The sequence below is a fragment of the Camarhynchus parvulus genome, chromosome Z (assembly GCF_901933205.1).
Source record: "Camarhynchus parvulus chromosome Z, STF_HiC, whole genome shotgun sequence".
Lineage (NCBI taxonomy): Eukaryota > Metazoa > Chordata > Aves > Passeriformes > Thraupidae > Camarhynchus > Camarhynchus parvulus.
In genome coordinates this window covers 49,778,817-49,792,834 of record NC_044601.1, presented here as the reverse complement: position 1 = coordinate 49,792,834, position 14,018 = coordinate 49,778,817, and the positions used below count along the sequence as shown (strand labels likewise).

The following is a 14,018-nucleotide window of genomic DNA, read 5'->3' as shown; positions in this document are numbered from 1 at the left end:
AACCTGGGAGTTAGCAATGTGTGTCTAAAATATGAGCCACTGCATTGTGGTTTTGTTGTGCTGGTTGTATCACATACTCAGATTGACTCTATCAGCCTTATCAGAGTTACTGGAGATTTACACTGTTCCAACAAAACTAAACCTGATCATGTCTTCTGTTACTGCGAGCACTGTTGTAACTGCTTCAAAACAACAATCTGATTTTACAAGAACAGTACTGCAGTCATTTATGGGTCTGCTAGGAAGAACAAGCCATGCTTTTTTCCTGGCTGGACTGGGTGGGGAATAGCAATTGTATCACAGTATTGCATAAGTAGAGAACAACAAACCAACACATGGCGCTGAAGCTGACAGCAGTTTGTGTACATTTTTTTAAAAATAACCCCAGCAAATGGGAGGAACACAAATAAGAACATTTTCCCAGGAACTGCTTAGAAAAAAACACCATTGTTGGACAACTTCTCTACCTATATTCAAAATGAATTCACCAGTCTTTTGTTGCCTTCAAAGATGTATGGGTACATGATAAAGAAATAATCAATCTGAGATACAAAAGCAGGGACAGGTTTAGTAGGCTGTTGAACCTGAGCTGTAATCAGAGGGGCTTCTGGTACTTGGTATATAAGGGGATTAAGTGGTATCTCCTTCGCAGTATTTGTCACACTTTGTATCCAAACAGAAGCACATGTCTGAGGTAAGTTTGGTTTTCTTCTTTTTCATCCTTCTACTGCTTTATATTAATAAACTACGGTATTTCAGACTTTAACTTAAAATACAATTTACAGGGTAATATTTGTGGACAATGATTTTTCACTACTCATCAAGCCAACTTACATTATTTTTCAAGGGAAGCACATATATACAGCATTAGACACAATTTGATGATTTAATTTTCACTTCTGACTGGACAAATGTTTGTTTTCCTTTCGCTTTGAAGACTGACAGACTTCATTATATGTCTAGATATTTTTTTTGGCTTATAGTATTTTGGAACTATTAATACTTTTATTTGGAGTTAAGCATATAATTTGTCAAAGCAATGCTTTTATAAAAAGGTTTACCAGACCCTTCATATATCTTAGCTGCTCTTTTAACCAGAGATAGTACATCTGTCTATATTTTTTATGTTGTTGATATTTAAAGTAACATGCTGTTCTGTTGTAAATGTGTGACTAAAAGTCTCAAGTTCAACCATAATAATTTTTCAGTTTTAGTAGTCTTATGTTTTGCTTAATTTCACTTAAATTTCATGAATTTTAGTGCAGCTGTGAATGTTGGGCACCTGTGGAAATTCAGGAAAATCTCAAGGTCTTTCTCAGTTGTAACCAACATTTTGGCAGTACAGTAAAATGATCTGTCAACTATTTTGGAGGGAAAATAATTTTTAAATGAATCTTTACTCTTTTCCTTTGCATTTAAGGAGGAGCATTTTAATATTTTCTTCTTTGAGTTCTAAAATAATTACCAAAATAACTTCATTTACCTCTCTTAATGCTAGTGGGTACTATATGTTTGGTGTAAGAGCTCCCTCTATAGGTTTTATTTTAAATCTCAGTTTAGGAAAGTGGAAAGAAGATTCCACTTATTCTCAGTGCTTTATAAACATACTCAGTTGAACAACATTACATGATTTTTAAACGGCAGGATTTTATGGAAAGAAATCCATAGATTTTACCAATGGTTAAAGTATGAGAATGTAATAATCTATTAGAGATTTTATAGACTTACTTTTCTTTTTACAAAAAAATTATACTTCTAATAGCAGCCTGATAAACTGCATAACTTAAGCTGTTGTTTTATGTAGGAGTAACACAGCATTTTCACTTTTGTAACCACAGTTTATACCGTCAACAATGAGTTGCTGGTCTGTGTTTCCTGGGCAGGTGCTCAGTGCTGTGCTAGCTCTCATACATCCACGTGCACATAAGCTATTATGTTATAGCTCTGTTACAAACACAGTTTAGCACAGCATTGTATAAGATCATGTTATATGAGGTTTCTCTTGAATAACTTAAGTGGTCTTATTACAAATGAGCTGGACTAACTGACCGGCTGGCTTGAGGGAGAATATTAGAAGTTTGCATTAACTTTCCTTTGTAGATAAATATTGATTTGGTGTATAACTATTAAATAATAGTTAATAATAGTTAATCGTAAACATATCGTAACAAACATTCTGAAATTTATGTCTGTACTAGTTCCCTATTCAGCATTTCTCATGGCATGGCATTGTACACACAGAAAAATTGATAATGCTTTAAAAGGAAATGTTAAGCCCTGTACACAAAATTCAGGGATTATAAAATCTTCATTGGCATTCATATCAGAGCATTTGGCTTTCAGAGATGAAAGTGAGGCCTATATATATACATAGAAGCAAATTGTTTGCTTGCAAACTAATGGAATTATTGTGGTCATTATTACAACTAAACACTAATTAAATAGTTTGAGACAATTAGTGAGGATATTGGGCTGGAAATTATTCTCATTGTATAAACTCTATATAATATTTTTCTTGGATATCACTGCTGTTACTCTGGATTTGCAAATGAGAGAAGAATTTTGCCCGTAGTCTAGTTAGAAATGTTCTGTATTCTTGAGAAAACAATTATGGATTGGAACATGCATATATTATTGATGTTTCTAGTTCTTAACTCTCATACTGTTCATAAATGGAGTTTGCAAATAAAAACCACACTAGATTTATGACAGCAAAAAAAGTCAATTAAAATGTCTATTACTATGCTTTTGAATACTCTTCCAACTTATTTGTAGATAGGAAGCCACTAATAAATCTGAATTGGCTCATGAGTCAAACATCTTATTTATAATTGCCACCTTCCCAGTCTTCACAATTAAAAATTCTGTCACTAAGAGCAATAATGTTTAAAAGTTTTCACATTTTTGCTTTATAGGAATTTACCAGCTGCATAAGGAAAATACTGTTTCCTGATACCTGTGTGCAGACCCTGAAATATTTTTGTCAGTGACAGCTAGAAAGGAACATTGTAAATTATAAATAAACATTGCAAACAATATTCCTGTAGTAGCCATGACTTCCGAGAGGGTCTGAGGACTGCTAACTATCTGAAATAGTGCAGAGAAAAATAGAACAATATTTTTGTTTTATCTAAATCTACTACAAGGAAATTACCTTGTCACAATGTAGTGTCTAATTCTCTTAGGAACAGACTTGTAGTTAAATAATTCTAGTGCTCAGGAGGGCTAGACAGATTCAGCTTTTCTTGCATGAAAAAGAGGAGTAGAACTGTATCTCCCAATCAAAAGAGCTCTCATAATTGAACAGAAAAAGCTAATTATTACCATCTCTGGTGGCTTAAATTTTTTGCAGGCCCCACTTTGCACAAGAATATGTATGGGCAAATCCCCTTCAGGTGGAATAGACAAGCCAATGGCTTCAGGGCAGAAGAAACCTTGGTCACAGAGAAGTGTTCAGACATCTAGGAAACTTAAGCAGAAATTGAATAGGCCTATGTGTCTATTGGTGGAGCTTCAGGACTTAGGTATTGCGTGAAATAAGCAGTAAGTTTGAAGACCTAAATTTTGGACGTACATTCTAAATATGGAAAGTAAATTGAACTCTAAAGTTTTTTCCTTTAAAGGAAGTAACTATGTGCTCATTGAGAAAAGGGCTGAAACAATAAGTGATGCACACATTGTGGGGTGGGAAGCAGAATTGTGGTTGAACCCTTTTTCTTCTGTACCAGAGCTTTATTCTGTATTTATGATAAGATGCAGAAAGTATCATGCATGATAATTTTTCAACAAATCGAGACTTCAGTAGTGGAAGAGTAGATGTTGCTTAAGGGAAATAAAAGTATTACAGTCTAGCCAAAATAAATAAAGCTGCTAGGATGGGCAGGTTTATTACCATAAGTTTGGTGTAGCTCCTGTAGTAATAGACCACAGCAATTGTAACTTACGCTCCAGTAATTTCCTGCCTCTGATGACATCTGCTTTGTAACGGATTGGCAGGTGGAACCAATCATCCTTTGTCTCTTCCAATTCCAGAATATTTTCTCTTCAATCTTTAGTGTGTTCTGGGGTGGTTTTTTTCTTTTTTAGCTTAATTTTTCTCTTGTTTAAGCATTGTACTGTTTTCCACTTCTGTGATTCCAGCCTAAAAAAGTGATACTTAATGTCTTATTTTACAACCAGGCATGAGAATTGGGTCCTGAAATGGAGGTGTAGGATTTCAATTTTAGTTTTCAATATTGTTGCTACTTCCTTGAAAAAAGTCTTGTGCATCCCATTCTCCTCACAGTGCAATATCACATCACTACTTTAAATATGGGGGAAAAAAGTTCAGGCAGAATGTATAGAATGAGTAGGCTGAAACTGACTTGTTTCTATTGAGAATGTCTTCAAAGTAGGATTGATCATGCTTGATACAGGACTTGTAATCTGAACAGGGACTGTTAAAGTGGCCTAGTAATCTCCTGCATCTGTGTCAAGACCAAGGCATGACAAAAGAAGGCTTCAGTCTCACAGAAAATACTTATCCAAAGCATTTAAAGAGAAAATGTCTCAGTCACTTATTTACCCATTTTCTAAAAACACACAGAGGAGATAATAGCAACATGCAGTCTTGCCAAAGGCAGCTCAAGTTCAGCTATGTTAAGCCTAGTTTTATAGTTCTAGTGAATTGTTTGTAAATACTGTTAGGTAGAAAAAGCGTAATAGTTTGTGAAGCAGATTCTGATGCCTTTGCAACAGTAAGGAAGTGGATTTTATGACCCTCACACCCTTCTAGTCTCATTCCTAACTACATTTTTCTCTTTTTATTTCAGTCCAGAAGATGGTGAAATCCATCCTGAAATCTGTAGACTATATATCCAGTTGCAATGTTGCTTAGAAATGTACACAACAGAAATGCTAAAGTCCATATGTCTGCTAGGATCGCTGCAGTTTCATCGGAAAGGTACTGGATTGCACAAATACCCAGATGGTTGTTTTAGAAAAAGAACAGTCTTTTGGGGCTTGTCTGGATATTCATAAAAGACAAAACACTGTCCTGGTATTGGATGGGGTGGAGTTAATTTTCTTTGTAGTAGCCATTATGGAGTGATGTTTTGGATTTACACTGGAAGCAGAATTGATAATACAGGGATTTAGTTTTAGTCATTGCTAAACCCACAAGAGGTCAAGAGCCTTTTTGCTCCTCACCCTACCCCACCAGCAAGGTTGCTGAGGGAGCCCAGGGAGTTGTGAGAGGACACAACCAGGACAGCTGATTCCAGCTGACACAAGGGATATCCCACACCATATAGCATCATGCCTCGCATATAAGGAAGGGGAAGATGAAGGAAAGTGAAGACATCAAAGTGATGGCATTTGTCTTCCCAAGTCATCATGAAATAGCCTTGTTTTTCCTGGGCATCGCTGAACACCTCTCTGCCCTTTGGGAGAGGTGAATAAATTCCTTGCATGGCTTTTGGTTTACTTATTAAAACTGTCTGTACCTCAACCCAGAAGTTTGCTCACTTTCACCTGTTCAGTAGCCTCCCTCATCCCGCCAGGGCTGAGCAAGTGTAGGGCTTCATTGATGTCTGAGGTTAAATCACAACAAGCACCAAACTGTAAAATGAATTATATATATATCTATAGGTAGGTCCTATAGGTATCTATAGGAACCTATCTATAGATTCATCATCATTCTTGCAGACGTGTGTCTTATCAGGTATGTATCACTATTGTCCTCACCATTTGAAAGTCTGATTCTTTTTTAAAAAGAGTAGTTCCTTAAGTTTCAGCTGTCATTAGTCAGATGAGTGGGCAAAGCAAGTAGTGTTGTTAGACATATTTGTCAGGCAAGATACGTTATTAATAATGTTGCTGTTACTATTAGTTTTCTTATCTCACTGCTGCTTACCTCTTATTGCTGCCTATCTCTTACTGGTTCCATTATCTGAACATGTGATCGTCACCTTTCATGCCTCCAATTCTCAACTCCAGCCTGCCCCAACAGAAAGAGGAAGAGGAGAGAGAGAGTGGCCTGTGGTTTAGAAGAATGTCAGTCATAGCACTAAATTGGGGAGTATCATTCCTAAAACACTACCATAGCAAAAAGTAGATAAATATGGTTCAAAACATGCCCACTTTTATAAAAACAAATACTAGACTTGGAACTGAAAGGAGATGTCCTCAATTCAGTGAAAATGCATCTCTCAAGTATACATTTCATACTTGATTAGGTGCCTACTGAAAGGAAGATGTAGAAATGCTGATAATTTACTGTATAGTTTACTTAGTAACCTCATTGCTCAGTGATGACACAGGCTGATTAGGGCTGTATCTGTGCTGATTGTAACTCCTCTTTCCTCAGATAATATCTCATCAATAAAAAACTAGGTAAAGCAAGGAAAAATTCTATAATGAACTGTAATAAAGATCTTGTAATGAACCTGTTGCAATTTCTGTCATGCTAAAAGATCCTGTAGTGTACTTTTCATATCTACCTGTAGAATACTGCTAAAGCCAGGGATATTTTTATTATGAAAGTAAGAATGGGAAATTTGTAAATGCTTAACTGTGGTTCTCAATTATTTTTTCATGTCAAAAATTAGTCTATAAAATAGGAACAGGGAGAATTAGGAGAGCCATTGTCGAACAAGATAATAGTAGCTGTCGAAATGAGTCATTGCTTTTAAGACAGATTGTACTGCATTTCCTAGTATTGGCAACAGTTGTCAAACCATCTGCTGTACTGCTGAAAGTAAATAGCTTAAAGTGACCTGAGTAGCTCTGAAATGTCTTGTCTCTCCCTTTTACTTCTAGATGGAATTTACATTAATAACTTAAGCTAAACATCAAACTATTCAATGTCTAAAGTTGGATTAGAGGAGTTACATCTTAGTTCCTACCTTGCAGTAGGTTAACTTTGATAGACATCAGTTTCTCAACTCACCACAGAGATCATCATGGTAGTTATTCTGGCCCTACCAAATAGTGATTTTTGTCCTTGCCAGACAGAGTGTTTAGAGATAAATACAGTAACTTGGCTCCAAGCTTCTGTGACATTTTTGAAAAAATACATAGTAGGCAAAAACTATATGATGACAGGGATTCAAATAATTTGAATACCCAATAGACAATAGCTTTTTGTATTAAATACTTAGTATTGGCAACACCTAGAAGTATTGCAAGGGCATCATGCAATGATGGAAATTCGAGTCCTGTGTTAATTATTTTTTCACCATGAAGGTAGCTGCATGCTAGACAGGCACCCAGAGGGGCCGTGAAATATCCATTCTTGGGGATACTGGTAACTCAGATAGTCCTGAGCAGTCTGATGCAAGCTAGCCCTGCTTTCAGTGGGATGTTCCACTAAATGACTTTGCAACTTATTTATTCTATGTTCTGACAGAACATACAGTTTTCAAAGGAGCATTCTGAACCCATACTTTTTGTTGATTTCTTTACTTACTGAGAATGATACTTTAATGTATGCAAAGTGCATAAATTTATCTCTAGGAAGGAAAGAGACAATAACTTCACCATTATAACATGTATTGTGATGCTGCTGTGTTTTTTGTTTCTCCATTTGTTTAGTTTTTCACAGTTTTTTATCTGAGTGACCATATAAAAAAGTTTCTTGTGTACAAAGAGTACTGCCCTTAACCTTTGTTTAACCCATAAGTGAGCATGTCTGGTGTTCTTGTTCTGTCTTGAAACTAATTTCTGTGGGTAATATTTTCCACATGGATGTAGTATTTCCCTTCTCTAGCCTTCTTACTTGCCAGACAATTTGTATGTTAGGTTTTTAAACCTCCCATGAGATTTCACCAATGTTCTTACTCAGGACACAGCAGGAATTCAAGTAGAATGACGTGCAGACTGTTCTCAGCAACCTGTGGCTTATAAATAATAACGTAGGTATTGGTATCAAATAAGCTACAGAACTGATAAAACTAAGGCAGTTTGCTGATGCTGATGTTCTTTTCCTAAGAGAAACTCAGCCAGCACAAAAAAAAGATGTCTTACTAGGAAAGATACTCTCTTAAGGAAACACCACATAAAAATTTGAAGGTCTGAGCTCAGGGTCTGTTGACTGTCTTTCACAGCACATATCTTCTCATATCTTCTTATCTTTCTTTCCAGCTGAACAAATATTCCTTTTTTTGCTGTAGAGATATATATAAATCTTCCTGTACAGAAATTTCTTGCATGGTTACAGTGTTTTAGAATAAATTACTGCTGTTATAGAACTGCTGCTAGAAAAGGCAGATAGTCTGTTATTTCTTTGAGATGTAATGGCCACAATGGGGCCAAAAGCCATAAATATTTGCAACTGTGTTATGCAGTAAGTAAACTGAGGTAAGTGCTCTTCAATAATTCTTTTTTTGTAAGATACCTACACTACAAAAGCCCAGTGTTGAGAATATATAATGATTCAACAGTTCAGCATTCAGAAAGTTTGCAAAGAGCACAAGGAATCATGCCTAAGTATCTTTAATTCAAGTGTTTTGTAGTTACTAAGGCTACCTGATCATTTATTCTATTACTCCTCCTTTTCATAAGGCCAGGAGATCTGGCTAACTAATACTCATATAAGTACTTACGTGGGCCTACATCTTTCTTTTATCCTAATTTTTAGTGTCATATGTTGTTGCACATCATGAAGAAAAAGTACCAGTTATTGAGATGTATGAGTCCCACCTGACATATATAAACAGGTGAGGGCAGAATGATACCAGCACTAACCAAAGTACCGGTACCTGTATAGTCATGCAAAAAAGGCAAAAATTGAGTCTTACAGGAAAATCAAGCATGCATACTACTTGTGTTTCATGTAAGAAATTCATATAGTTAATTATTGTATTTCCAGTGTGTGTTTTGTGATAAAAATATGTATTTCCTTAAAATAGTAGCTAAAAGTGATGGCTTATTTTACGAACTACAAAAATAAACCCTCGGTTCAGTGGAGAGATTTTTTGCTTTTTGGCTTTGTTTAAATGACATGCTTCTTAGAGTTTTGAAGGGGAAAGGAAGCATTATTTAATGGTTGTCCTACAATCTCAGTGTTCTATTTAAAGACTGGTAGATATGTATTATTACTTACACATATCACTTATGCAAGAGGGATAAGATGCAGGAGTGCAGAAGGGCACACAGGTATGGAGAAACAAAATCAAGAGACACCCATTCTTACATGCACCCTATGAAAAAGTGAAGGAATGAGACAAGAACAGCCATGGAAGGAGGGTAACACAACTTTCATCATAAAATAATTGTTCCTATTGCATTTTCTTTAATAATAGTATTTCCAGTGAGACAGTCTCCAAGTTCTGCAGGTCCTGAGTGTAAATGAAGAATTAAATTCCTCAGGCTGTTAGCCATATTTGTCAAATACCTTTTTTACTTCCTGCACAATTCTTTCCTATTCCCCTTTCTAGGTTTTCCTGCTTATGCACTTTAGCTGTGATATTATAGCTTGTGTATTTATCCTTAATTGCCAGGTTAGAAACCTGATGTAAACACTGCTCTCTTTTTGAGAGAGGGGGTCTCTCAGCTTTGTTAGTCTGGTATGCCACCCAAAAATCTCAAGTTCCTCTGCAGTGAAATATAACTAGCACTGAGGGACTTTTTTTTTTTGTATTTTCTTTTTTTTTCATTCATCACAGTTCTGTGAGAATTAGGTGATGACTAAGAGTAGGTGCCTAGGGTTACATGAAGGAAGCAAACACAGAGATCACCACAGAAGCAATAAGGGGCACAACAGGTAAGACACATAAAACCAGATGATGCATGTAACCTTACTGAACTGACAATTTTTTGCCCACTTATTTATCCGTACTCAAGTTTGATCCTCAGCATTATTTACTAAATTGATTTAATTTCATTCAGAAGCATTTCCTGCTTCTTGCAGTAAAAAAACCCCAAACTGAATTACTGATGAGAAAAGAAAGAATATATCATTGCAACTAAAATTACTAAAAATCTTTCCACTGACTACATTGAAAGTAAAATTAAGGGTTCATACGAATTTTTTGAAGTATCTATGACAGAAGATATCCTTACCCAGTGACTGTAAGGATGAAAAGATTAGAAGCTTTTGTTTCCCTATAGGCTGTGACCAGGGTAGAAATGTTATGCCTGAGTCATACATTATTCAAGCAAAGCCTTTATTATTAGCTGACTCTTTAACTGCTTTCAAGAGACTGAACAAATGATCTGAAGTTCAAGAAAGGCTTCATGAATTGCTCACAATACAACAGAATTACTGGTAAAGAGCTTTTTCCAGGTGAAAAGAGATCTGTGTAGTTCATTCTGCCAAATCTGCAAGAGCTTGTCTTTGTGCTGATGAAAAGAACATTACCGTCTCTGCTTCTGTTATCAAGCTGAGAAAAAGAACCTTTACTATTATTTCATCTAGTGCTGTTACTGTTTCCATTGAAACACCTTTCACATCCCTGAAGGATGCATCTCTCCAGCATGTCACCAAAGGTCAGGTCAGAGTTCCACCATAACACTTAAAGATAATGGAACTAATCCACTAATACCATGTTTCATGAGTAATGCCTTGTGATATCAGTGGCACATAAGATGGTTTACCTGAAACCTTTTTAGTGAAAAAGTAATATGTGAGATATTGGTAACATTATGTTGTGTTATGGGCTTCTTGTGATGGGAAAAAATAATAAAGCTTTATGACTGAACAATGAAAACTGTAGCATACAAATCACCTTAAAATAACAGCATAAGCCGCAATTAAGGACAAGAAAAATTTGAAAGTTAAACCTATAGGGTGATACAGAGTATAAAACATGTAATCTGTGAAGCAGGCTTAGTGTGCTATTCCACAAGCAATTGAATAATCTTTCAGCATAACAGCTTGTAACCAACAGAAAAGTTTTGGTCTCTTTCTCTCTGTCTCCTCTCTCTTATAATGCCTTTACTTGTTCATTTCCACTGCTTTTGGAAAAGGAGTAATATGATCATCCTTCTCTGGAACATGCTCCTGGACATGTAGGGTTTTTGACTGACCTCACATAAACAACTTAATCAGAAAACATCACATTTTATTTTTCCTTTTGTTGGGGTAATCTATCATTTCAATGGCTAAAGTGGATTACAGAAGGATTTGACAAAGCATAAGTTGGCAGTGGATGCCAGTAAACAGCAAAGAAGGGACACAAGAGATTCTTTCATGGAGGCTAAATTTGTTATGGTCATGTCATGCACTCTTTAGGATTCATTTGGGTAACTGTGGGCTTCCTATTGGATTTGAAGAGCATTAAAACATAAACAAGTCTCCTCTGTAGCATAAGCAGCATCTAGTTTGAGACACGTGGCTAAGAATAACTGTTCTTCTTTCTTTTTTTCAAGGAAATAATTTACCAGAATGCAACTATTTAGATAACTTACCCAAAAATGTTGTCTTATGATCCATGAAGTTCTGTATTTTAAAGAACAAGTTTAGCTCCCTGATAGCAGGGATATGCATTTGTGATGTGGAAGAGCAGTATGCCATGGTCTGCAGTTTTGGTCTCTAGTGTCCCAGAAAAATGGCCTGAATGACCACAGCCCTATTAGCTGTTCTCATTCTTCATATACTTTGTCAAACCTTACAGGAATTACTCAGATTTGTACTGATATCAAAACTTTTCCAATTGCAAACATTGTGAAATGAAAAAACATTTTCTATGCAACTTTTTGTACTACTGGTTTAAATGTTGACAGTGTCTGGGATGCTGCACTCCAGTGTGAATTTTCTTCTGTATTTGGTGCCAGAATTGTACTTGCCACTACAGAAAACGAATGCTGTCAGGTAGTCCAAAGGAGATTTGCCGGTTTACCAAAATAATCTTCTGATGGTTAACTTTCTTGAATGCTCCATTATCATGATCCAGTCCTTTATCCCATTCTCTTCCTCATAAAAGCCCTGGAAGATCTGTCATGAAGCACCCCCCTTCAATTGCAACACTATATTTAATTTTTATACAGGGAGCATGGATTAGGTGGGTGTCAACACAGAAATTCAGAATGTAATGCATTTGGGCTGTGGGTGGTGGCAGCTTTATATTGCTGTTAAATCATAAAGTACAAAATTTCACATTTTTGTCTTTGGTCTTCCCTCAGTATTGCTGTAGTACTTGGAGACATGGATTGCAGTGTTCTTTAGTGTCAGAATTTTGAAGTTGTTTCTAGAGTGTGTGTTGTAGCTTCCTCACTTATTTTGTTCTGTTTTGTTTTCTGGCTGTTATTTTGTGTTCCATGAGAGCCACTGGAATTTAACTGAACCCTTTTAAATTGGTAAGAGTAACATATGGCAGCACTGATTTCTAGTTTGGCGTGGTCTGCTCTGCTTCTGAACAGTTCTTACTCCGAGTTTGCATCTAAGCAGTCTTTTTCTCCATTTGTATTGTGCAAAGTCAAGTTCAAAGCATCAATTAGATAATTTGAGTATCTGTATTAATCAATAAATAATAGGCATACATGTTTTGTTTAAATATTTTAAAGGAAAAGAACCTTGTGGCCCACCCAAGATCTTAGATACTAAAGTGGAGGAGAGTTCTGAAGTACCTATTTTAGAAGACACATCATTATCACCAACAGATATTCAACAGCATCTATGGCAGGTTTCCACAGATATTGAAAACACTGAAAGGTATGTATAGTACTTCATTCCTAAACAAACAAATTTCTTTCTAGGATTTTTTTTAATTTGACAGCCAGTGTTGCTACTATGAAAATTGTAAGTAAATTAAATAACCTGTTAACTTCTCTGATACATTTAACAGAGTTTTTGATTTTGTGAAATACGCCTGAAATATGCCAGACTCCAGTTATGCATTTCAAAATCAAAACCACAGAATCTAATTAATTTCAGTTAGTTCCACCCATAGTTTTAAATTTGGAAGTTTTCGGAGGGGAAGGGGAATGTTGCAGCGGTATTATCTTACTCTCTTAACTATGCAGTTGAAAGGCAAAAATGAGACCCTTTACTAGAGAATAATCCTGATGGCCAACATTTCTGTGCAAAAAGTCCTATTTTGAGGCTTTGTATACTACGTTGCAGCTGAGATTTGAATTGTTAACATGCTCATTTGCGTAAAGCCAAGTTCTGTTCTACTGGGCCATAGTGTGGAGAATAAACAGTGCAATTTTTTACTAATCATGCTGCTGCATTTCTGAGAACCATTTTATGTGTAGAAGAATGAAGCAAGACCATATTGGATTTAAATCCTGAAAGCATTAAGACTTTACCAGCCTGTAGGTCTGCCATCTATGTGCACAATGGAAACCTTGGAAATTTCTGGCCTCTTTCAAAAAATATCAAAATGTGATTTGCTTTTGGAGATGAGGTGTTGTTATCATATTTTCCATCATCTGCCTTCCAGAAAATCTAATGCCAGAGTCCTCCTGACGCAGGTGAGAATGATAGCCCTGTTCCTAAAATTTTCATTTAATGTGCAGTGTTAAGTATCAAGGGTTAGTTGCATATGTTATAATTTTCTTCTGAACAGTGAAACACATTCATGGCACAAGCTACAAAATGCTGATAAGGGGTATGAAGATGATATTAGTACTAGCTAATATTAATTTTAAGACATATTGTGTATTTTGCCTCTAGGGTCACATTGTGCCCCCAGAGGCTTTTAATGTTAAATACTCAAGTGCCAGAGTAGGTCATAAATTTGAACTAGGAAGTTAGTATCAGACTTTCATAAAAGTGCTCCCCTATTAATTTCATTGCTCTTTCTTTTAGTACACATCTTCTGAGACATGTATGTAAACCAAATGCTTCCTCAACAGATTTTTGTATTTATTGCTCCATTGTTTTTGCATATAAAACTGTAAGCCGCACCCTGTGCAGTGTCCAATTGTTGTTCCATTGTATCTTTTTAAACTGTTGTATCCACAGAGATATGAGAGAAATGAAAAACCTTTTAAGTAAACTCAGGGAGACTATGCCTTTACCATTGAAAAATCAAGGTAAGTTATGAATTTTCTTTATTTAATACAAATTAAGATAATTTAAGGGTTTCCCTTCC

General features: G+C 35.9%; 1 protein-coding gene across 2 annotated transcripts in view; it reads left to right on the top strand.

Annotated features, from left to right (window-relative positions):
- The window catches only part of RGS7BP (regulator of G protein signaling 7 binding protein), a 36,249-nt gene that overhangs the window by 17,914 nt on the left and 4,317 nt on the right, over positions 1-14,018 (top strand). The window contains exons 3-6 of one of the 2 annotated variants that reach the window (XM_030969177.1): positions 4,812-4,942; positions 12,484-12,631; positions 13,365-13,395; positions 13,889-13,959. In XM_030969177.1, coding sequence (XP_030825037.1) covers positions 4,812-4,942; positions 12,484-12,631; positions 13,365-13,395; positions 13,889-13,921 — 343 coding nt within the window. In that variant the 3' untranslated portion in view covers positions 13,922-13,959. The remainder of the gene's footprint in view (positions 1-4,811; positions 4,943-12,483; positions 12,632-13,364; positions 13,396-13,888; positions 13,960-14,018) is intronic. The other variant, XM_030969176.1, reaches the window with a different exon arrangement.